Source organism: Podarcis liolepis, assembly GCF_965112155.1.
Source record: "Podarcis liolepis genome assembly, chromosome: 9".
Taxonomy (NCBI): domain Eukaryota; kingdom Metazoa; phylum Chordata; class Lepidosauria; order Squamata; family Lacertidae; genus Podarcis; species Podarcis liolepis.
In genome coordinates, this window is record NC_139564.1 from 7,829,091 (window position 1) to 7,854,806 (window position 25,716).

Consider the following 25,716-nt stretch of genomic DNA (forward strand, 5'->3'; position numbering starts at 1 on the left):
ATGCAGCCCATTATATTTCTGTGTTTTGGTATTTGAAGATCTATTACTATGCAAGCTAAGTCAAATAGGGTTGTTGTTTTTTTATAAAACAACAACAACACGGCCCTAGGCAATAAGAATACTAAATTTAGTTTGGATGAAGATAACAAAATAATTAAACTACTGGGAAAATATAAACAGTATTAACAGGATGCATTAAAAAGAAAAATCAATCCAACAGTCACTCTCGGAGGTTGGCTAATTTTCTGAAAATTCTACATTCATTTATTGACCTTCCCTGGATAGGTACAGGTTGAAAGCCCCAAGATTGAATGCTCGTTTATTTAGTTAGGTTAATAATAATAATAATACTGCCCTTCATGAACTACATCCCAGACCAGTTCACAATGTAAGCATGCAGTCCTAAAGCCAGCCAAGGTCAAGCTAAGGGGCTGTTGGATGCAGCAGAAATGCTGCACCATTGGAAAAGAGGGAGAATTGCCAGCAGAAATGCATTTACATTGCCAGAAGCCCCCTAGTACATTTCTTGGAGGTAAAGGCTATCAATGCCTGCTTCCCACAATGGTTATGTTCCTTCTCCACTGTCGGAGGCGTTATGCCTTTGAATAATACCAGTTGCTGGGAACCACAAGTAGAAAGAACATTATTGCACTCAGAGCCTGTTTGCAGGGTCATCTGGCTGGCCACTGCGAGAACATGGCACTGGAATAGATGAGCCCTTGGCCAGATCCACCATAGCTTCTCTCATGTCACAGATGTCCAACCAGCATTGTAGGGGGAAGCAAGGCATTGTGGTGATAACCAAGGAACTAGAAAACCCTAAGCCCCTCATTTCCCCAACGAGTTCCCTAAGGAGTCATCAACTGCCATTCAACTGGCATCGTCAATCCCCTCCCATTGACTGCAAGGGGAGAAAGAATGGTGAAGGAAAAGACCAGGAAAAGCCACTCCCACATCCCACCCTGGGGCAGTGAGCTGGCAGGGCTTTGGAAGTGGCAGTAGCTGCCACAGAAGTCCTTCCCCCTCTACAATGGGATTGTCCTACCCATGATACAAATTAAACATAATGAAATGCATGGCATTGCAACTGAAACAAAGCACTCACCAGTGCAGCAGGCAAATCAGTGATACCATTATAGTTTTAAACACCATTCATTCCTAACCCAGTGCCTGATCTCTTAAGTGCAGGGACAGCGAGTGTGGTGCCCTCTGCGTTTTGCTTAGCTCCCATCTGTCCCAGTCAAGCATGGCCAGTGCTCAGGGATGATGGGACCTGCAGTCCAGCAATATCTGAAAGGCACCATGTTGGCTGCCCCTGCCTTAGTGCAGATTTGATCATTGGTGCTGTGCTGGGCAAGTCAAAGAAAGCATAAAAATGTGGTAGGGACCAGGATTCAAGTGATAGTGCCAAATTAAATACCATGGATAGCATAAATGAGAGAAAAAAAGCTGACATAATAGGAGGCTGCAGGGCTCCAGGAATTTAGCAGAATTGGCTATTTTTATTTTTTGAAATGAAACTCGGTGCTGGCTATGTTCTGCTGTCATGATAAACAGTGTTTTATTGTGACACGTACTTGCTGAAGCAAACCTTAAGCCTGCATGCACCCCCATCGCCTCCTTCTGTGCAGTCAGGAGGACGACTTTGGAAGCTGTTATTTATTTATTTTAACCAACCACGGCTTCCTGTTTCATCCACGTTAGTTGCGAAACAGTCTTGCGACTGTCGGCCCAAACCCCTCCCTACCCTGGTAATGTCAAAGTTATTTAGACACTGCGCTTGGATGCTACTCATAGCATAGATGGAGAAACTCGCTTCACGCATGTGTTCTAGTTTCTCTTGAAGGTCGTCAAAAACAAAATGTTTTCAAATCTCCCTTCTGTCTGTCAGGAACTGCATATTTCTTGGGGGAGATGCGTTTTCCTTTTAGTAAGGTATCACTGGGCCTAACTGCTAGACTGAAAAGAGTGATCACCTTTGTATCATTTTGCTGACACCTCCTGGACATTTCAAGTGTGCTTTGTAAATTCAGTGTCTACCATTCACTTACTCCCTCAGCACGGACTATCAGCATTCACACCTCAGTTTTAGAAAAACGCCTGGCAACCATGTTAGGGGAGGTTGTAAATAGCACAGAGAATAAAAATCACTTGCAGTTAAAGTTCTGCAGTGGAAGATATGGCTCCTTTCGCCTGATCCTGCAGGTCTCTTCTTACCTTCCCAGGTATTAGAGAAGGCCACTTCATGCCCCTTATCCCTCACCTACAGAACGTATTCTGCTCTGATACACAGACATATAAGGCTCAGGAAAACCAGTCCATTCCTTATTTAAGTTCAGGATAGAAACCATGTCAATAAAATACTTTTTTAAAAACAACAACACCACCTTTTTAGTACAAGGTTAGCAACCTTGAGATCATTATGCCACAAGTGGTCTAGAAAGCGCTCACATATGGCATTCCTAAATAGTAGGAAAACCTGGCTCCTGCCTGCCTCTTCAATGTTATGCTGGTTTAACTTTGTTAAACAGACCAAACCCAAGGCATGAAGGGATTGCATAAAGTGCAGCATTCTTCAACCTTGCACCCCCTGATGCTGTTGGACTACAACTGCCATCATTCACAGGTGGTTGGGGTCAATGGGATTTGTAGTCCAACAACATTTAGGGACCCAGGATGCTGGGGAATCCTGCTACAGTATTCGCCAGAGTGACACCATCTCCTGTGGCCTGTACAGTTGACAGCTGCTGTTCTGGGATGTTTTCTTGGCCAGCCACACAGAACCAGCCTTTAATTCAGCAGCTGGTTCATCCCCAATCGGTTTTAGGCAAGGCCCAAGATCTCGCCCAGTCTGCAACCTGTACTGTTGTTTGGCTTTATCTGTGCTGAGGGAGCAAGCGAGAGGGATAACAAATCAGGGTTCCTCGTCGCCGAAGAGTACATGGCTACTTTGTCGAGCCTAGCTCTTTCAGCATACATCCCCCTCTCCCTCTCACATCCCCAGCCCCAGCCCCACTTCTCCCCCTCACCCCCTACTCTGCAATAGGGCACAATATTTCTCTTGCTCTCTCTCTCACTCTCTCTTTTCTGTATCTCTTGGAAATCAGACTGGAGTTCAAAGCACTTTCACTACCTTTTATGAGGTAGAGTGTGATGTCATAGATGGGGGCAGGGCTAGTCAACTTTCTACCCACCTACCCACCTGTGCTGAGGGAGCTACGCTTGCAAACGGAGGCGGTGACTCTTCCATGGTGAGTAACCTCGTTTCTAATCTCTATTCTTTTCCATGTGAGCTTAAGTGGTTTTGATTGTGGGAGACTCTGCCCCTTTAAGCGGGATTGGTACAGTCACATCACTTTCTGTGCTCAACAGGAACAGGAAAGAAGCTTTAGCCTGCTCATTTCCCAGTGTTCCCAACCTAAAAACTGCAAGAGGAAATAATGCAAAACTTAGCTAAGGGTGGCAGGATCTGTCAATTTTGGTTTTCTCTGTTTCTCATTTTTCCCATCTTAAATTGAGTTCTCCATATTTTTGCAGCAATTTGAGTTATTTTTAAAAAAATGCTCATGAGAATTCTTCAGCATTTCAGTGCAAATTTCTCCTGAAAAAATGCATATTTGTATGCAGTTTTGCCTGCAGTACACATTTCTGTAAGCAATTTCCCTTAATTGAATGCACTTTTCCATGTTATGTTCACTAATACTGTCATTCTTATGCACACTTTCCCTTAATATACACATTGTTTGGTTATAGAACTGTGTAAGTGCAGATTTTGAAGAACAGTTGCATTTCGGTTTGTATGACGTGTGAATTTCATAAATTCCCCTTGAAACTGGAACTGAATTGAATTCTTCTCCCATCTCTCATCTTGGCTATGGAAAAGCAAAGATTCTTTGCAAGTTTAATTCTTTGCCTTTCTGTGGGAGAGCACCAAAATTCCGTGCACTCGTTTTTGCTATTATTCACAGCCAGTGGCTGAAGTACTGCTTATATCTGTTTGGTTGCCCTATGGCTAGATCCAGAAAGCAGCTTGCCCCAGAAACTATATGAAGAGATGAGAAATTGTGAGGGACAGGAACAGATACATTGAGCATACCTTTGCTACCACAGCTGACCAGCTGACTGTACCTGATTGCAAGCCATTTCTAGACATATAGTTGCCAGCAAATTTTACTAAAGCAAAAATTTGGCACAGGTGTGGAGGGTGCTGCTTTAGCAGTTTTTAACAGATGTTTTGCTAAGACCTGAAATGTGTCATGGGTCTGATTGGGTCTGTTATCCTTAGGCCACAGGCAAGTTTCACCTAAAGATTCTTGCTCAGCCAAAACATTGGAAGAATTTTGAGGGAAGCAAAACATTTCAATAAGAGCTGCAAACTTTCTCTGTTTGTGTGTGTGTGCATCTGCAGATTCTTAGTATCCATGGTGATGATAGTGGACTGGGGTGGGCAAGGGGGTGAGACAACACCGCAGTCAATGAATTGGACTGCGCCACCTCTGCCAGCTCATTTGGGTTGGCAGCAAGATGCATAAAGCTGGCATTTGGTGGGTGTGCTGTGCACTGATTGAGAACCTTTGACATGACATTTGAAACCCAACATATCCTGAAGCACCTTGTTCGATTTGTAGTGGCACGCTCCTGTTGAAATTTGTAGTTAATCACAATGTTCAAATGTGTTTTTATTAATAGGTATGATTAATTACCACAATTATGATGAAGATAACCAAAGATGTATTTACCTTTCCAGGAAATAATGTATTTCTGTTGCATTTAGAATGCACATGTAAGGACGTTGTGTGACCCCTTCACAGGGGTGCCGACCTCACACAATTCTTGCATGTGCTGAAATGTCCCTCCCCTACCATTCCACAGAAGGCAGCTATGTCAGGCAACTGAGGGGTAAGACGCTCCCATACTGAGTCAAGCTGTTGACCCATCTGGCTCAGTATTGTCTACAGGCAGCAGCTCTCCAGATATCAGACAGGAGTCTCTGTGAGGGGATCATGGGTCTCCTTGCAACTCTCAGCACCCTTAAAAGAATGCAGTTCCCAAAATTCTTTGGGGGAACCATAACTGCTTACAGTGGCACTATGCTGCTTTAAATATATCGTGCAGCTGAGACTAGAGATTGGATAAGGCACCCACCCATCCCTAAATCACTATAAATATTCATTTATTTAGAAGCATTTCCACCCCACACACTAGGCAGGATTCTGGAGGTGGCTTAAAATATATCTGAAAAACAGTAAAATAGACAGTGATACAATAGACCCTGCAGCGGGGCAAAGGGATAGAGTTCTCCAGTGTTCCAGCAAACGCCATTCTGTAGCCAAATCTCCTGGTCTAGAGCTGACTGCTGAAGCAGCTTGATGTTATTCGCAGACAGGCCAGTCTTCCTGACTGAGTGGCTCCTGCTGATGACTCTCACAGCCCCGGCCCTGATAACAGTCATAGGCGATGCTGGGGGAGCAAAGAGGTTGCAAACCTCCTCCCAGTTCTCCACATGTTGAACATAGATATGGGTCTTGTTGAAGCCCAATCTTGAAACACCATCACATCTTCCTAGCAGCATAGCCAGTGTGGCGTCTTCCTAGAATCCCCATCATATCTGATGATTGGCCATACTGGCTGGGGCTGATGAGAGTTGGGAGTCCAACATCTGGGCGCCACTGTGTTGGCTACACTTTACAGGATCGCTGTACTTCTGATGACCGACTCCTAAATATATGATTCCACTGGAAAGACCTGGTGTGTGAGAGGGATGAAATGTGGTTTGCATATGAACAGCAGTGGGTCATTGCAAAATCAGCCTTCCAGCTTCCTATATTGAGAAAAAACAGCTGTTCCATCTCTAGAAGTTAGCTCAATATTTGGTCACTTTGGGGGATCAATGGGGCTGAAAATGAAAATCAGGGATGGGATGTCCTTAAAAGAAAAGAATAAAAATCCAGAATCAATACATTATAAAGGTAATTGTGGTTTTGATATATAACTGGTTTGGATCAGCGAGTCTAAGCCTCCATCCTGCACTCTGTTAAGGCTGCCATTGTGGTTCTGGTTATCTAACCTTTTCAGCTTTTTGCTGCAGGCAAAAATCTTATTTCAAAATCTTGTTTTTGAACAACATGTGGTTTTTCTTCTTCTTTACGGGTCCTCCAGCTGCCACTTGACTCTTCTTTTTAACCCTCAGCATTTGAATAAAGAGAAGGGAGAAGAGATTTCTCTCTCTCCTTCTCTTCCCTCCCCCCCCTTTCTATACTCTTGTTCTGCCTCTTGGGTACCTATTAAAGCTGTCAAGATGTCAAAGCTCATGCGTGGAAAAGCCAGGAGATGTGTCATGTGAGAATGTCTGCCTGCAGGGTCTGTAAAGCCCCCCCCCCCCGGTTATTTAATTCTTCGTTGCCAGCTCTGCTTGGGGTCCAGTCTTAGGTTATCTGGGGAGGTGCTAAACAGCAGATGTGCCTATTCTTTGTATCGAAGCAGAAGGAGGTCAGTCCATCGTCATGGGCTTTTTACTGTCGTGACTGATGAAAGATTAAGAAAATTAGAAGAAGCAATGAAAAGAGTCACATGGGACTGCTATCCATTTAGTACCGTCCTGCAGGCACCAGTCCTAACTAGGTTATCACCCTTTTATTCTACTTTTATATTCCTATAGCAGGAATGGTCAAATCTTTTAATTCTGGTTTCGCTTAGTACCCCTTTTTCAGTTCCAAGTTCAATTCTCCACTAAAATCAGCATTTTAGTCTAAATGTCTCTAAACACACATACTTTGGTGCATAATCTTCCCTAACAGGTACATTTTTGCAAATCCATTTTCCCCAGTACAGTGGTGCCTCGCAAGACGAAATTAATTCATTCCGCAAGTCTCTTCGTCTTGCGGTTTTTTCGTCTTGCGATGCACGGTTTCCCATAGGAATGCATTGAAAATCAATTAATGCGTTCCTAGGGAAACCGCCTTCAGACCAGGTCCGGGGACAGTCTGTTGCGGGTTGCGGGGAGAAGCTCTTCCCGCTGTCCCCGGACCTCTTTTGAAGCAAGGGGCGGTGGGGAGAAGCGATCTCCCCGCAGCCCCTTGCTTCAAAAGAGAAGACCCGCTATCCCCGGGGCAAGCTTCGTTTTGCGAAGCAAGCCCATAGGGAAATTCGTCTTGCGAGGCAACTCGAAAACGAAAAAACCTTTCGTTTTGCGAGTTTTTCATCTCGCGAGGCGTTCGTCTTGCGGGGTACCACTGTATAATATATTAATATCATGTAGTGTAATACACACTGTGATGTATGTTATTTTCACACTTTATCCATGTTTGTGCATTTTTGTACACACGGCTTGGCATTGCAAAATTCAGAGATGTGCAAATTTCAAAGGATGCATGCAATTTGCATGTTGTTGCATGTTGTTTCTGAAAGTGCAAGTGAAATAGATCAGCCTTTAAATGTGAACTGAGTCTAACGTCTCTGCCCTCTCTAATGGTCAGACACTTATACTTCTCTAATGAGCTGTCTCAGTACAAAAAGCCAAGAAAACTGTCATTGACGGCACTGCTTCCAGAGAGCTTCCGATGGCTATTAGTGACCATGGATACCAGATATTACCCATAGCCATTAATTTGATCATTAGTTTTTCTAGAAAGTGGATTGTATTCGGGGGTGGGGTGGGGTGTGTGATCATTCCATTGGACCTTCTGAAAGGCAAATTTTAAAACCCAGCCAGATGGGCAGGGTATAAATAATAAAATTATTATTATTATAGATTATAGAAGTGGCAGATTCACAAGTGTTTGGTTAGCAAAAAGGAAGAACCTCTGGGTTCTCAGGGGTTCATAAGAACCTACAAAGTAGGGCTACTTACACTTTCTCCTATTTAAGATGGATTAGACCAGGTGTGGCTAACCTTAACTCTCCAGTTGCTGCTGCATGGCAGCTCCCATTAGTCCCAGCCAGTATGGTCATTAGTCAACGATGACAGGAACTGGCCACTGTTTAGCCACCCAGCTGGAGATAGTCTGTAGTTGCCCCTTCTCTCCAGTTTTGCTTCTACCTGATGTATTCTCAGAAACATTTAGGATTCCAGTGCAGTCTGAAGCTTTCCAAGGGTGAGCTAGCCTGGGGTATGTGTTTAAGCAATTGTACTCTTTGTTTGTTTGTTTGTTTGTTTGTTTGTTTGTTTGTTTATGAGGTTTCTCATCTGCCCTTCACCATAAAGTCCCAGGGAGGTTTACAACAGTACAGTATAAAATTATAAAAGCAGATAAAACCTTTACACATACAAATCAAGTAAAACCATCCAGAATGGAACAGAACAGAAAATCAACAAAAGAGCTACGGACCCACAAAATAAAATATGTTAACAGTCAAAGGCCAGGGTAAAGCATATGGCAAGGACTATACAATGAAGCTGCCAGATACTCTATGGGTAGGCAATTCCACAACATAGGGGCTGCTACAAGGAAAGTCCTCTCCTGGGCTGCTATTCCTCACACGTCTGAGGCTAGTGGAACTGCCAAGAGAGTACTTTCTGCAGATTCTGACACCCAAAGTCAGTGGGGATGGAGACAGTCTTTCATATAGGCTGCCTAAGTCATATAGGGCTTTCAACACCAACAGGAGGACCTTGGAATGCAGGGGCTGAGTGCACATAGACCTGACAATAATCCACCAAATGCTTACTCTGTTGGACTATATTTATACCATTGGGGACCACTCTGAGCAAAGATTTTGGGTACCACAGCTTATGGAACCCAATGATAGATCCAGCTGGCATTGAGCGGATCAAATGATAACAACCTGGTTTTTTTGTGGGGGAGTGGGTGGGATGCACACTTAGACTTCAATATGTTTGGTAGCAAGTCAGTAGTTGAAATTCATCCCCAGTCTACTTATTTTGTTGATCTTGTTTAATGTATAGTACAAGCACCATAAACACATTGAGCTGAACAGTTTGTTCCAAAGAGGTGCTTTGAACTACTTAATCCCTACTCCAAGCATCTTGGTTTCCAGAAGCAAAAGTTACATTGCAACATATTTCGATATGTCAAAGTGGGAAGTGCAGCTGTTGCCTTACATTAGAATACATTGTTGTGTGTTTCTGCCACTTTTCATAACAAAAGAATGTCGATTGGAGGAACTAATGGAAAAAGTGAAAATACTGGGAACCTTGGGAGGAAATGATCATGTCATCTTGGGTTTCATGATACAAAGGCAAGGGAAGGCTGAGTGTAGTCAAGCATGCCCTCTGGGCTTTAAGAAGGCCAACATCAAAAAGCTGAAGGAACTACTGGATGAGGTCCCATGGTCGAAAATACTAAAAGAGGAGTCTAAGATGGATTGGAGCTTCTTAAAGATGAAATATTGCAGGCACAGATGCAGACAATTCCAATGAGAAAGAAAAGTGGGAGGCATCAAAGGAAACCACTGTGGCTGCATAAGAAGCTTACAGATGATTTGAGATTTAAGAAATATAAGAAATGAAAGAAAGGAGAAATATAAAAAGAGTATATACAAGTAGCCTTCAGTTGTGGGGTAAATATGAGCGGGCTAAAGCTCAGAATGAGCCCAGACTTGCAAGAGAGGCTTTAAAAAGTGCTCACGGATGGTTCTTCATCATCCTGGAAAAAAGTGATAAGTGGGACACCATTGGTGTTGTCCTGTGCCCATTGTTGTGTCCAGTTTTAAGCATCACAATATAAGAAGGACATTGACAAGCTGAAGTGTGTGCAGAAGCGGGCAATCCAAACAATCAAGGGTCTGGAAGCCAAGCCCTACCAGGAATAGTTGAGGGAGTTGGGTATGTTTAGCCTGGAAAAGCAGAGATTGAGAGAAGATATGAGCACCATCTTCAAATATCTCAATGTGGATATCACATGGAAGATGGAGCAAGCTTGTTTTCTCCTGCTCTGGAAGGTAGGACTTGAACCAACGACTTCATGTTACAAGAAAGGAGATTCTGACTAAACATCAGAAAGAACTTTCTGATGGTAAGAACTGTTTGTGACAGTGGAACAGACTCCCTTGGGAGATGGTGGACCCGCCTTCCTTGGAGGTTTTTAAGAAAAGGTTGGATGCCTACCTGCCATGTATGATTCAGCTGAGATTCCTGCATTGCAGGGGTCTGGAGTTCCCATCCAACTCTGCAATTCTATGATTCTGTGAGTAAATCCATACATCTCCATACAAAGTGAGAGTAACCACAGAATCCCTTATGCTTCCTCCTTTCCAGAATCCTTCATTTCAGTGCTTCAGTTTGAGTAGATTGCATTATGCACAATGGCTATGATTAGACATGGATTTAGAATTTCCTTTCCTCTTACTTCTACTTGGAAAGAAGGAGTCTCTAGATGTTCGATCTTTGGAAGATCTGGCCATTGTGCAGTGTGCTCTCTTGTCAGGATGATAACATGCAGTAATGAAACTTGCAGGGAACTCATCTTGTAAACATCCCCTTTAAAAGCATTTTCTTGTACCAGCTCCAAATTTCCTCTGCTGAGGCTTGAACCCATCGCTCTTGACATTTCCATCATAGGCTTTGGCCAGTCATCAATCACTTTAAAACAACATTTTAAAAGTGCACATTACATTCTCCTTTTGTTAGTCTGTAGACGTCATCAGGCTTGCACCTGGAGCAGGAATTGTAAATGCCTTGGGCTTCATATTCATTCATCTCTTCTAAAATGCAGCTTCTGCAGCTCCCCCCCCCCCATGGTAAAGCATACGCTCTGATAAATGTGTATCTCCTTGCTTTGGGCACAGGTTTTGTGGAATATTTTTTGTGGCAGATTTTGGGGAGTGGGTGGCACTGTGATCTAAACCACAGAGCCTCTTGGCTTGCTGATCGGAAGGTCGGCGGTTCGAATCTGCGCAATGGAGTGAACTCCTGTTGTTCTGTCCAAGCTCCTGCCAACCTAGCAGTTCGAAAGCACGCTAGTGTAAGCAGATAAAGAGCTATCACTGTGGTGGGAAGGTAAAAGGTGCTTCCATGCGCTCTGGCACTCGTCACAGTGTCGCATTGCACTAGAAGCAGTTTAGTCATGCTGGCCACATGACCCAGAAAGCTGTCTGTGGACAAATGCTGGCTTCCTTGGCCTGAAAAGCAAGATGAGCGTCGCAACCCCATAGTCGCCTTTGATTGCACTTAACCGTCCAGGGGTTCTTTACCTTTTGTGGAATTTCTGTATCAGATGAGATGGAAATACAGGGGAGCAGTTTTTGCTGTTTTGACAAAGAGAAAATGTCGCTCACTTCCTCGATCCCTGAAAACGAGTCACAAGCTAGGTAAAGGAATTTTTAAGTTATGTTTCTCATGTAGTTAACACTCCCTAAAATAATCTTGCTTTCCTTCTTCCACACTTGCAACTTTCTTGCTGGCTTTCAAGAGCAGGAGCTCTTTTATTTTTGACAACCGGCCATCTTCTGGAATCCTTCCCGCTGAATACAAAACAAAGGGACCAGCAATTGTCAGGATCCTTTCCCCTTGCAGAGTTTGTGACTGATGAAGGGAGGAAAAGGCAGGATTTAAGTGTTTCTACCAGGCTGGGAGGCAGCCAGTCATAGCGGGAATACTTGCCATAGGAATCGTTGGGCCGCATTGCTGCATCTTTGCTCACATTGCACATTTCCTCTCAAAGTGTTGGGGTGTTTGCTCTTACTGCAGCATATTCAGGGAATAAAAGCCGACCTGGGATATAGGCCAATTACATATTAGTGACATTATGAGGTTGCCAGTTACACCTGGAGTCTGATTACTACAAATGGATGACTTCTAATGCACATGTATCCATTTTTTATTTTTAACCCAGAATGATGGCACATTCCATCTCTATGCCCTTTGGCGCAACAAAACCGCAGAATGCAGCACCCAGGAAGGACACAGGAAGACTCATCAGCCTGTGTCACAGACAGCTGATGAAAACTGGTTGAGCTTCATGGAGATCCATGTGACTGATGGGGGTGGGTGGTATATCAATTAATCGCCTAGAAGCAATGTGAAGTTCAGATTGCGATAGCGGTTTCAGAATGGCAATATATCGCCAGAGGCAGCTTTAAAACAGAGCATTCATGCCCAGCCACCGGGAAGGGCAATTGCAGGAAAGGACATGCCGGAGCGTTCACTGGGAACTGGTGTAAGGGGCTATTGCTGCTCCTGCCCACTCCCTCCCTCGCTGGGAAGGACATGACAGAGCGATAGCTGAGTGTGCCAGGGCAGATAGCTCGGCAAGGAGATCACTCTTCCTTCCTACTCCCTCCCTCCACAGCCCAGGACCTCGACATCATGATACTGTATATCAGTATATTGTGATGGTTGGCTTGTGATATATTGTGATATCGCCCAGTCCTCGTGACTGATGGGATTGCCACAGTACAGTATGTCTTCTCCCTGTTCAGATGCTACAGACCAGCTTGTTCTGAGTCTGGTGGCATCAGAAGCGATCTGGTGGCAAATTTTCTGAATCTATCTATCATCTAATATATTTATTAAGTTTCCATTTTGTACTATTAAAATACATTCATATTTTTCACATTGTTTGTTCAAATATCCTGCCGACCTCCCTCCCTCCCATCTCATAGTTACCTTAATACTTTTTTATATTGTAGCATTATATACTTCTTCCTTTTTACATTTATGTCCTTTCCATGGTCAAAAAAATTAACCAATATGTATCAAGATCTGAATCTGAAATTTAGCAGAGTATGAAAGTGTGTGTGTGTGTGAGAGAGAGAGAGAGAGAGAGCACTTTGTGAAAATTCCAGAATATTGAAGCAAATGGGTTGTGTTGAGGGGCCACTCCAGTTTCATGCTGCACTAACTGGACTCAAGGTCAATCTACAAATGCACCTGAATTAGATGATAAAACATTAAGGTAGTAGAATGGACTGCACATTTTCACATACAGTCCCCACTGACAAACTCCCTTCAGAAAGAATATTAGCAATCGGGGAGAAAGCTCTGGTGGTTTTCTAGCTACAGGGATTTACTTATTTTTTAAGACAGGAGAGCTGCCTGTGTAGACCTAGCTTTTGAGCAACCTCGGGAATGCTGCATAATTGCCTTGTTTCTCCTGTTCAAATGAGCCACAGTTCAGGTGAAATCCTCCTGCCAGGTGGAGCAAATTCTTGCAAGGTTGCCGTGATAGATCTGGTAAAAACACAAGCAGTTTGGGTTGAGAGCTTTCTGGTAGAATATTTGGGATTTTGGGATTATGGGACCAGATCTGTCTGCTTTGTGCTGGATTCTGTAGCCTTGTTGGGAGCCACCCAGAGTGGCGGGGTATAAATAAATAAATAAATAAATTATTATTATTATTATTATTATTATTATTATTGTTATTATGTCTATTTCACCAAGCAGGGCAGGCTCAAGGTTTCATGGGTGTGTGTGTCTTGGGCCAGCTGTCAAAATCCCTTGTGCTGGCTGTTGGGCATTCTGCATGCAAGAAGTCCCAGAAGATATGCAAAAGCCTTTCTTGTAGATCTGTTGTTGAGAGGGATCCATAAACATTGCCTATATCATGCAGGAAATGAGGTTAGAAGGGCAGCTAAGCATTGCCTCCAAAGTGCTTGTGTGACTCCAGAGGAAAAGGCAAAAGGAGTGTAAGCAGGCAGGGGGCAGGCTCTCCTTATTCCTGTGTTTCAGAGTGAGAGAGAAGGGGTTGATATGCTCAGCTGCAGGCAGTTTCCCCCCTGCTCTTCTTTTGCACATCTGCTGTGAGAGGAGAGGGGGCTGCCAGGCTGCAACCCTAGCAGGGTGGAAACTGCTCTGCAGCAGAAGGAAACCAAGGAAGCTAGTGCCTGTTGCTGCTGTGCAAATCACCCAGAAGAAGCCTGCACACCCGATGCACCCTCCTCCACAAGCTGCTAGTGGGGTCAACTGTAACCAGTGAGGGACCCCTGGGTCTTAGCAGACCTTGCAGCTTGGGTGAATTAGATTGGACTAGTCATTTACAATTTCTGGAGTTTAAAGGTTTTATTCATGCAGGAACTATTTACAAGATAAATGAAGATGTGTAAGAGAGAAAATAATAAATATTATCTCAACAAGTTGTAAGAGAACAATCAACAAAAGGGCTCAGCTTTAAGTGAGGTAGTTAATTTAGATACAGAGGCTAGAAGCCAGTGGTGGCTAGATTATTAGATAAAACAGTGCAGTATTCTCTTCTAAAACTCAAGCGGGTGCCATATGCTGCAGTGAATATCCTTGAAAGAGGCATGCAACACTTTGTTGCAGGCCCTATTTGTACACTGTATATTTATTTGTATGATATCCACTAGCCTCTCCCAATCTGATACACTCCAGAAATCTTGTACTACAACTGGAACTGATGGGAGTTTTAATACAAAATATCTGGAAGACACCAGCTTGGGACAGGCAGATGGACACATTCATTTTACTTTACTGGTACCTGCTCCCATCTTCCAGGATGAGGTGGAATGGGATTTTTAAAATGCAAGTTCCCAAAGGAGAGGTCACATCTCATTCAAGTTCAAGTTCTTCCCCCTACCACAATGGCAGCTACCCCCAATCTATATTCCCCAAGCTCTAAGGCTGCATTCTTTCATTTCAGCCTAGTTTGGAAAGTAAGGATATTTTAATGCCATTATTTAGGGTAGTTCACACCGCCTTGTTTTAAGTGAGCAGATTTATGTATCAACTGGTCTGATTTAAAATTAATATAATTAGAATTAGCTGTTAGGAGCAATTATTATATATTGCAAACTTAGGTGGAACAATATCTATTACTTCTTCAAGGACTCTTTCTTCAGTTAGATCATTCACGGGACTGAACTGGAATTTTAAGGCATATTTAATTATCTTTTATGATTGCATTTGTGCCTCGTTTCCCCCCTCCCCAGTTATCATAAATTAAATATCTACTTATATTAAAAAGAGAGTTTCATGCATGCAAAATGAGATGCAATTTCATTTTTTAATTTTATTGTTTAAAAATTACGTTGGCTAAAGCAATTAAATCATTCTGTTGAAGAAATGTATCTTTTTGAATGCAAATGCGCGTACGATATGTGCTTGCTCAGGAATACCCTGTATATTTTGGGATTGTCTTTGATATTTGTCATTTATTTAGTTCCCTTGCACAGTGAAGCTGACAGCCAAGCCGTTTTAAGACATCAATCTATGCTTTCAGAGCCACAAGTATTTCTGGTGCACAGCTGTCTACAGCTTTTGCAATGTCTGTTGGATGTTATCTGGAGAAAGATAGCATTTGTAGGCCACATTAAAATTCAGAATTTGTTAAATATACAAGTAATTTTGTTTGGGGGTCCCAGTGGTTTTCTTACTAATAATTGAAAAAATGCAAATGAGTGCAACTAATCAGTGCATTGGCCAGCAGTACTACCCAGCTATCTGCCGTAATGAATTAAAAATGCATCACATCCAGATAAGTAAATTACTTTAAATGGGATGAGGTGGAAAAATGAAGGAATGGAGAAAATAGATTCTTCCTCCCCGCCCTTTCTAAACTTAAAACATGCCTTTGAGTCATGGCTACATACCAAGAGGAGTGATTTTATTATGCTTCCTTGCAAAACGCTCTAGTATTTCAAGAAATACTATGTTTAATGTTTGGAATTTCAAGAAAGTTCCGTGGGCGCCCATCACAAAATGGCTGCCACGCAGGGCATTACAGGGCACACCATGGATTCCGCATCTAAAAGAGACGACCCCAAAATACTTTTTGAAATTATCAGGAGAGAGTAGGAGTGGTGTTCAGCTATCTTTCCCCACGAACACAAGGTTTAGTACCAGCTCCAGAGCCTTTCCCCTCTCTCTTACCCCTCTGTGCCATCTGCAAATCTGCTTCCGAGGGCTGCAGAGGGGGACCCAAAATAGATTTAGGGGGTGTGGATGGAGGAGATATTCTGCTCATTCCATTGTGCAAGGAGAAACCTTTGTGCTGATAAATGTTCACCTTCACACCGTGTTGAATACAGCCTAAGATCTCCCACTTGAGGGACTCTCTGTTCCTTCCCGGGTCTGATGGTAGCTGTTTGCATATAACATAATCTCCTTTTCAAATGCAAGCCATTGTTTCTTTGCTATTATAGCTGTCATAACAATGTAACAAAACTCTTTATTCCTTGTTGCCGTCTGCAGCTTCCCCCACCCGCACTTGCCCAGGAGTTGTGATGCTCGCTCACGTAAATGCAGGCCCTCTTCCTCTGCTGCAAGCTCCAGTCACGTTCACACTCCCAGTAGTCAGTGCAGTGCATAAAATCAAATCCCTTAAAAGGTCTAAAGAGCAATACACGTGCACAACAAAAAGGGGTGTGCTACTGGGGCTAATTCAGAAGTTTCAGGTGTGTTGGCCCCACACGAGCATTGCAATGTTGCACAAAACCTGCTGAAATTTTGTGAGTCTCATCCGAACCTTTTTTTAAAAATCGTATTGGAAGCGTTTCCCCAAGTCTAGCTCAGTACTGTTCACACCGACTGGTAGCAGCTCTCCAACATTTTGTGCAGGGGATAAGTGAAGCGGCTATTAGCCCCAAGTTGTGGGGCCACCCCTTACTGGAGCTAAGCAGTTCTGGGTCTGTTTGGCAGCTGGATATAAGGTTACTGCCTGGGAACCACATGTACTTTGCCTTTGGTTCCATGATGAAGGAAAGGCAGGATAGAAAATGTAAGTCCAGGGAATAGTAATGATGGATGCCCAGCTCCATTTGGTACACCAGCTGAGACCCTAGCTTCCCATGCGCTGTCTTGCCAGTGCTGCATGCCCTGGTTATCTCCCGCTTGGACTACTGCAATGTGCTCTATGTAGGGCTACCTTTGAAGGTGACTCGAAAACTACAACTATTCCAGAATGAGGCAGCCAGACTGGTGACTGGGACTGTCAGGACCCCTAAAGGATCTGCACTGGCTCCCATTATGTTTCCAAGCACAATTCAAATGTTGGTGCTGACCTTGAAAGCCCTAAACCGTCTCAGCCCTGTATACCTGAAGGAGTGTCTCCACCCCCATCATCCAGCCTGGACCCTGAGGTCCAGGTCCAAGGGCCTTCTGGCGCTTCCCTCACTGCGAGAAGTGAGTTTATAGGGAACCAGGCACAGGGCCTTCTTGGCAGTGGCTCCCACCTTGTGGAATGCCCTCCCATCAGATATCAAGGAAATAAACAACTATCTGACTTTTAGAAGACATCTGAAGGGAAGTCTTAAATGTTTAATGTTTCACTGCGTTTGATGTTTTAGTTTGTTGGAAGCTCCACAGAGTGGCTGGGGCAACACAGCCAGATGGGTGGGGTATAAAAAAAATATTATTATTATCATCGTCATCATCAGAGGCAACATGCACCTGAATATCAGCCATAGGGGAACAACATCAGGAAATGGCCCGATGTTTCATAGAAACATCGGATTGGGTGTTGTGGGAAACAGGACATGAGATCATATATGCCATTAGCCTGACCCAGCAAGGCTGTGTGAAGTGGGATCCTTATCTCACATTGCCCAAACACATAAATTACTATACTACATGGGATATTAGTCATGCTGGCCACATGACCCGGAAAGCTATCTGTGGACAAATGCCAGATCCTTCGGCCTGAAGTGAGATGAGCGCTGCATCCCATAGTCAAGTTTGACTGGACTTAACCATCCAGGGGTCCTTTACCCTTTCTTACCTTCCTACAGATTCCCATTTCAAGGCAAAATGTCTTCATGGAAGAACCTTAGCATATGCATATTGCCTTTGTTCAGTCTAGGCTTTCCATGGCCCACCCTTACAGGGTTTCTTCTGCATCAGCCCTCTTTGACCCCTGTTATCCCCTCCACAAGGCAAAATCTCTTTACCAGGAGGGCTAGGTAGACTCAGGGGTGGGGCGAGGGCTCCCAGTTTGACACATGCCCAGCTTGAAGCCCCATTCAAGGCCTCGTATCATGTCTGTTTCTTTTTTCTTTTCCAATTAATATACCATCATTTTGGGACCACTCCTTCCTTGGCTGTCAAGTCAAGCCAGTTGCCTTCAGCAAATGTACCAGGCCTCAGAAGAATATTTTAAAGGTACAAGTCTTGCTGCCTGTCTGCTCCCTCTCTGCTCTGACACCCAGCGCTTGTTGCGAACGAGCCATTCAACAGCCTGCAATGTTTGATGGCAGATCTCAGTGGTAATTTAAAATATCCTAATTTAATAGCGTATGATCGGCTATTTGCCAACAAACACGCAAGTTGCGTCGTAAATCACGCCGCGGAATGGTACAAGACCATTATACCGGGCGATATATCACAGCTCTCTGTTGAGTTGGCATGTTGTTGCCATTATAATGTTACTATCCATCTTAAAACTTGTTTTTCTTTCCGAAAGGGAAAGATGGAAAATAAGCGTCTGTTTGTGTGGGAAGGGGGGAAATGTTCTTGAATCTGGAGATTAAAAATTAATTACCAATCTGAGGGATGCATGGCGATGAATCATTTTAACCAATTAATTTAAAGTCCTCATAATTGTTGGTACTGTAGGTAGGTTAGTTTTTCTCTTTCTCTGCCCTGCTGAATATATCTATATCTGTGAGGAACTCTGGCACTATATGCACTTTTTAAAAAATGTTATTATAGCTTGGCAGCAGGACTTTACAGCAGGAATGTGGGAACCCAAGGTCCAGGGCCCAATGAAACCCTCCAGACCTATGTAAATGGCCCACAGGACTCTGCCCAGGCATTGAGCCATGCCTTGACCCAACCCACTTTTACACCATCCTGGCAGTGGCATATCGTGTGTTGTCAGTGCCTGGGGCAACGTGGAGGGGGTGGGGTGGGAGGGAGGGAATTGAACAGAGTACACATGCGCATTCAACTGCCTGATGGCATCTGTGTCACCCAGGAGATCGCAGCTGCAGAGATAAGAAAAGAAGAGTTGTTCCGTTGTCTGGTGAGGTCACTTCCTGGAGAGGCCATTTTCAATAGAGCCCAGCAACAAAAGTGTGCGGCTGTATTGAGGCAGCACCAGGTGTTGACATTTTGCACCCCTAGCAAGTACTCCTGTTGTACCCCCCACACTACAGCGCTGCTGCCTGAGATGTGTCCTTCAACTCTGAGAATGCCTCTTGCTTCCCTGTTTGTTAAGAATGCTGAGACTTGTTTGGAGATCCCTGTTCCCCTCACACAGCTACAGGTTTTCAGAGTGGTTAAACAATTCATCTTCCCAGGGAACTCTAGGAATTGTAAATTTGTGGGGGAAATAGGGGCCTCCCCACTGCTCTCAGCAGCCTTAATGTAACTCAAAGAGTCTTTGAGGGAAGAGGCCATGACCGTTCAGAGTAAAACCATACTGTATTCAGTGCATGGGGCCTTTGGCAGTTCTGCTCACCCTCATGATGTGCAGGAGGGAGCAGCAAATTATTTGGTCTGTGAACAGAACTGGCGATCATGTGGCAAAGTCAAGAAACTAAAGATATAGGGAACCAGAGCTAACTGGTACTGCCACCTCTAGTTTGGTCAGAGGTACCTCAAGACCTTCCATGTGCATATTTGCTAAGTTTGCATCCTGCATAAGTGTTCACAGTTATGTTGTGACTTGAACCTCCTGTTTCAATTGCTGTTTTAACTGCTGCAAGTGCTTTACTGCATATTTTTAATGTGGGTGTTTATTTTTTTTTGATAAATTGCATACTGCATATTTTAATTATGTGTGATTATATTTTTTCACAACTGGTTTTCACAACTTAGAAGCTTTCTTGGCAATTCAGTGGTATATAAATGTAATCCTCATAATCTCAACTGGGTGGGATATTTTCTGGGTTTAATGCAAATATGTGCAGGGGGGTGTCAATAAGTCATTTTGTAAATTGCTTTGAATTGCCCCCACCCCCCCAAAGAGTGACTAATAAATTTAGTAAAATAAAATTCCCATCAACTTGGGGGGGGAAGCCCCTTCAAACATTTGGGGGGGGGGCAAAAGAACCACGTCACCCAGGAGTTGATGCCTATGCTGCTTACTGCTGAATCCAAACAAATGTCAATTAGGTTTTCTGTAGATTGACATTTGTTCCAATTCAGCAGTAGAATAACAAAATCACAGTGTGGGAAGGGAGCCTGAGAATATTCAGCTGTCCCTTATGGGGGTCAAACCAACTGAGTCGTGGGTTTTCCTGGGGAAAGTAGCAGGTCAAAATTAAAACCTCTCGGAACGATGACTGCAAATCATGGGACAAATCACAACCACATCCTTTCAGCCAGCAATTTCAGGGTGGCTGGGAACAATACCTTTCAACCATCAAACGTTTGAGTAGACAGGAATGTTTTTAAATTCCTCCTGAAAATCCATAATGAGGGAGACAGACACTTCTCACTAGTGGGCCATCTTCTGAGAAATGTTGTTACGTGCATTTGCCAGAATTGTGTCTGACTGTTCTAATATTACACATTTTAGCCATAAATGTTGTGAGTCAGGAACAGCATCTTAATATTCCAGGTTAATAACAGTCTGGGCATTGCATCAGCGCGTGGTTTCCTTATTGCTTTAGAGCAAGCAAGATCAGGTTTTTGGTGGGCACATGCAATACTCTTCTTTACTGATCCAATTAACCTGGGAGAACGTCTACTCTCTTGCTCTGCATTGAAAATCACTAATGTATAATGAAATCATCAATCCATTGGCAATGGTGCATAAAAACGTTGGGAAACATCCATTATTCACGCTGTGCGAAGGCAGCTCCATGTGTATGGCAGAATGGCATATATCAGTCTGTATGTCTTTTATACAGAGGTTGTTTATGCACAATACCCTCTTCAGCAAGACAACCAGCTCTGCTCCGTGAGCATTACGTTCCTCCAACCCAGGCTGGCAATAACCCTCCTGTTGCTTCCTTTCCTTTTCCCTAGCTTGACAGTGCCACCTCCCTCATCCAAGCAGCTAAAAACCTGATGAATGCCGTGGTCCTTACTGTGAAAGCTTCCTACGTGGCTTCGACCAAATATCAGAAGGTCTACGGCACGGCTGCCGTCAACTCGCCTGTCGTGTCTTGGAAGATGAAGGCGCCGGAAAAGAAACCTCTAGTCAAGAGAGAAAAACCGGAGGAATATCAGACAAGAGTGAGGAGAGGTTCTCAGAAGAAACACATTTCTCCGGTACAGGCTCTAAGTGAATTTAAAGCGATGGATTCCTTTTAATTCACTAGGCTTCAACCTTCAAGGGGTTTTCTATTTCCTTCCTTGTTTCTTTTTGTATGCGTACCTGCCGACTTGTATTCATCTGGCATGGGGGAGAAAAGAATAATGAAGCAGTTTCAATGTGCATGCAGCCCAAGACTCTATTAAAGTCATTAAACAGTCCGCAGTTTCCCTTTCCAAAAGACACATGGCAATTCTTAAGTTAAATGGAGGTCCATCATGCTGACCTTTGTATTTCCCCCAAGAGCATAAAATAATGATAATAATCGGCTCCCCTCCCAAAAAAAATTGTATTGTAAGAACCGTGGTGGGGGACTGGGAGACAGTCAACTCTGAAGGGTGGAAAGCAAATCCTTAATGCATGCAAGAAACATTAGGTTGGCAGGTATATTTATAGATGGGAATCCTGGAAATGGTAGACCATAAAACCTGTATTGCTTTTGTTACAGTGTAATCATGTAACTAGCCAATATGCTTGGATGTGTGGCCCGGGTAATGAGACAATTTTAACTTTGAGTCATCTTCATTATGATATGTGGATTTTTAACCAAGATGATTAAAAAAAAAAATAACAATTCCTTTAACTCGCATTTTCTTTCCTTTTTTGTTTCTAGTAGTGTTAATGATGATTCTGTTTCAACGATGATGACTTGAACAAAGTTTTTCTCTTTTTTAATTGTTTTCTTTTTGCCAACTGGATTCTTCTTTTCTGGTGGAGTATGAAGCACAACTTGGTGGTTGACATTGCCTTTTGTATTATTATAATTATATTATTATTATTAATATTATTATTATTAGAAATAGAAGAACCGGTGATGGAATGTGTAGAGACATGGAAACTGACACATGTGAGAATTTAGAGGCAAATGTGTAGGTGTAGCTTTGGATTACAAGGTATCTGATATACCGTCGTAACCGCTAACTCTCAATAAACTTATTTAACCTTGGAATTTGAAGTATGGCTCATAATGTTCAACTTTTCTGTTGTTTAACTTTAAAATATCCTCCCATCCCAACCCTGTTCTCTGATATTGCGCTTAAATTTGGCAGCTGGGCTGTCAAATTATTTTATATTGACATGTCAACTGGAGTCTTGGAAGACAAGAAGGAAATTGCTCCCTCTCCTCCTCCTAACTCTTGCCTAACCCTTGGCTCTCCCATCTGAGTGTGAAAATCTGTGCCAATATAGTGAACAAGATCTCAGTTCTGTGCAAATGTGCTTGAGCAATGCCCATGCAGAACTAGGAGTCACAGAAGTTGGCATTTGTACTTTTCAAGCCTAAGGAATCAATTTCCAAGATCACTATGGTAAGGGATGGTGGAATCTGGGGTTCCTTAGACAAAGAGGAAGAGTTTGAATTTGATATCCCACTCTATCACTACCCAAAGGAGTCTCAAAGCAGCTAACAACCTCCTTTCCCTTCCTCCCCCACAACAAACACTCTGTGAGGTGAGTGGGGCTGAGAGACTTCACAAAAGTGTGACTAGTCCAAGATCACCCAGCAGCTGCATGTGGAGGAGCGGAGACGCGAACCTGGTTCACCAGATTACAAGTCTACCGCTCTTAACCACTACACCACACTGGCTTACTATGTAGGTTGAAGAAACACAACACAATTCTGTAGCTGAATCTAAGTGAATCTGACTACCTAGATGGGAGATGATGTAGGAACCCTACATAAGGCGCTCTGAGCTTGGTGGACATGTGGGGTATCAATGCATCATTGCAAATCAGTATGCTTTTGATGGAGGCAGTGTGCCTCTGAGAACCAATTGCACTCAGGTCTTCCCTATGGGCAGCCCATAGATAACCACTTAACCACTGTGAGAATAGGATGCTAGACTAGATGGGCCTTTGATCCTATTCCGTTCTTAAATGTAGATTGGTCTAAAATGTCTCCGTCTATATTGCCCCTACAATGCAAATAACAAAAAAGTAAGGATGCTCAGCCAGGTCTGACAGTGCCCCAAGAACATCTTTCACTGCTTATGACAAACTCCGTCTCCTTGGCAGCTGACATACCTAATATTCCATTTCAGTGTGTGCTTTAAATTATCGCTGAGTTTCTGTAGGAAAGAAATAGACACCCATCACAAATACATGTCCCAGTGACAAAATTCATTATCAGACGTGATAACTTCAGCAGGTCCACAATAGGATTTGGGGTCTGCCTCTATTACAAACTACAGTTGGTACATAGATACCCAAACAGTGCCTTGTGCTGGCTAAGCACATTTGGATTGAGTTTTCCTTCTCTGCTGATATTTTTGGATGTTTCCTTGGATATGTTTTAATGTTGTGGCAATTGTTTTCCAAATTGCTTTCATGATTGTGATTCATTTTGTTGTTTCTTATGCTGTTCATCACTTTGAGTGCCACTGTGGCAGAGAATGGGGGACAGAAATTTAAAAATAAATGGGGGAAAAACTTCAGATGAAGACTAAAGCTGAACTACTTCCACCTTAGAGAGACACACAGTCCAAATAGTTAGATTTGATGCACTGGGTGGCTTCTGCACCTACTGAAGTTGATGGCAAAAGTAGACCCCAAAACTAATGGTGGAGCCAACATTGTGCTCCATACATATTATTTGTAAGGTGACACAGTGGGTAGGATCTAGACTAAAGTGAGTTGAGTTTAGGTCCCATTGAAATGAATGAGGCAAATTAATCATGACTTATGTCCGACTGATTTCAGTGGGAACTACAGTCAGCTAATTTAGTCTGGACCCACTCCTCGCATTTATAAGCATTTTGCCAGTCACAAAGGTAAGGGGCATATTAGCATTCATGCCCCCTAATACCCCCCAAAATATTTCCCAAATGTGAAGAACCTTCCTCCAAGAGGCACACAATTAGCATGGCTTCGTTGGGGGGGGGGGCAGCAACCTCCATTTTCATCAAAACGTTTGAAGAAGCCTTCAGCCCAGCATCTTGTTTCTGACAGAGGCTTGTAAGATGCTTCTGAGAAGCACCCAAGCAGGGGCATGAATGCAAAAGCAGTTCCCCTTTTTGTATGCCCCTTTGGAGCAAAATTACTTTTGTGTGTGGAAGCTCACATCAAATTGGCAGTTAGGCAGACTTTATTCAGTAATGCACTACCAGCCAGGGCCCAAAAGGGATTCTATATATAGCACATATAGGAATTATATATCATCTTAGTTTTTCCATCCTCTAATCAACCACACCAGCATCTCACCATCTCTTCTTCTAACCACAGTTCTTGGAAACACTTATTCAACCAATTTTTCTGCTAAATATGCAGATCCCTCCTTGTACCTTATCAAGAGTTACTTCTTATTCTAGCATTCAGCTTTGAGCTCCTCCTAAATTGGTCCTTGCAAGTTTTGTGGTCAGGTCGTGCTCTTATGTAGTGAGGCTGGCCTCAGCGATAATTTCTACCTCACCACCTGGGAACTGGAACACAGAGTTATAACTGCCTCTGATATGCATTTGGTATGGTTAATGGCCAGCCCTCCACAAATTCATTTGACCTTTTAAAGCAGGGTATAGGGCAGTGATCGCCAGACTTGGCTCCCCAGCTGTTTTGGGACTACAACTCCCATCATCCCTAGCTAACAGGACCAGTGGTCAGGGATGATGGGAACTGTAGTCCCAAAACAACTGGAGGGCCAAGTTTGGCCATCACTGGTACAGGGGAAGTGCTGTCTCATGGGTTAACTGTTGTTTCTGGTGTCACAGCCAATGGTCCTTAGCAACTCCCACATGACAGCTAGGCTTATTAAAAAACCAGTCCCCATTCGCATGAATGAGACCACCACCAACTTTCAGGAGGGGGACAACTGTGGAGGGAAGGATTGACCTCCCCTCCACCCCAATGCACTGCCACCACCAGAAAGTTGTCCCCATGTGACAAGTAGACTTCGGGGGCAGGGAGGTCATATTAATGTAAGTGGGATCTTTTTGTTTCTGCTTCAACCGTTATATGCCAGGGGGAAGTAGTGGAGGGGGCAAATGAGTGGCCCATCACCAATGTTAGTTCTACCTACTTTTCACTCACTGTGGTATGCGGCCCCCAAATGTTTTCCCCAAAGGTCATGTGGACTTCCATCGCCGCATGTGTCAGTGAATTCTGTTCCCCATTGCTTTAAGCCGGGGTCGGCAACCTAAAGCCCATGGGCCAGAAGCAGTCCATGGAGGCCATTTAACTGGCCCACAAGCCGCCCCCGAACCAAGCTGCCCTCTCGGTGAGTCCACACACTCTGTGCTAAACCGCGGCTCTGGAAATCACTTCTGCACATGCCCAGTCACCATAAATCGCATCTGCGCATGCCCAGATGCCGAAAATTGCTTCTGCATAGGCGCAATTTTTGGCGTCTGGGCATGCACAGAAGCCATTTCCAGCGCCGCGGACATGCACAGACGCGATTTACGGCGTCGTGCTGTGCCAGTTTGGCCCATGAAGGTTCTCTGCGGGAGTGATCCGGCCCATGCCCGGTAAGCCTTGCTGACCCCTGCTTTAAGCAGTCAGGGATGGGCAGTTATCTGGTATGTCCAGCAGGAGATGGGTTCAAGGCAGGATGTTCCCAGAAAGGGCTGCTGTGCTGAAACAGCAACTGACCAGATCTCTTCTTCAAAGACTC

General features: G+C 43.8%; 1 protein-coding gene across 4 annotated transcripts in view; it reads left to right on the forward strand.

The window, feature by feature from the left end:
* The window catches only part of LOC310685768 (catenin alpha-2), a 408,841-nt gene extending 386,779 nt beyond the window's left edge, over window positions 1-22,062 (forward strand). For 2 of the 4 annotated variants that reach the window (XM_083458664.1, XM_083458667.1), the window contains 2 exons: window positions 3,108-3,251; window positions 20,825-22,062. In XM_083458664.1, the coding sequence (XP_083314790.1) occupies window positions 3,108-3,251; window positions 20,825-21,112 (432 nt within the window). In that variant the 3' untranslated portion in view covers window positions 21,113-22,062. Of the gene's footprint in view, window positions 1-3,107; window positions 3,252-11,792; window positions 11,979-20,824 lie in introns of those variants that run through there. The other 2 variants (XM_083458665.1, XM_083458666.1) reach the window with 2 other exon arrangements.
* The last annotated feature ends 3,654 nt before the right edge of the window (window positions 22,063-25,716 follow it).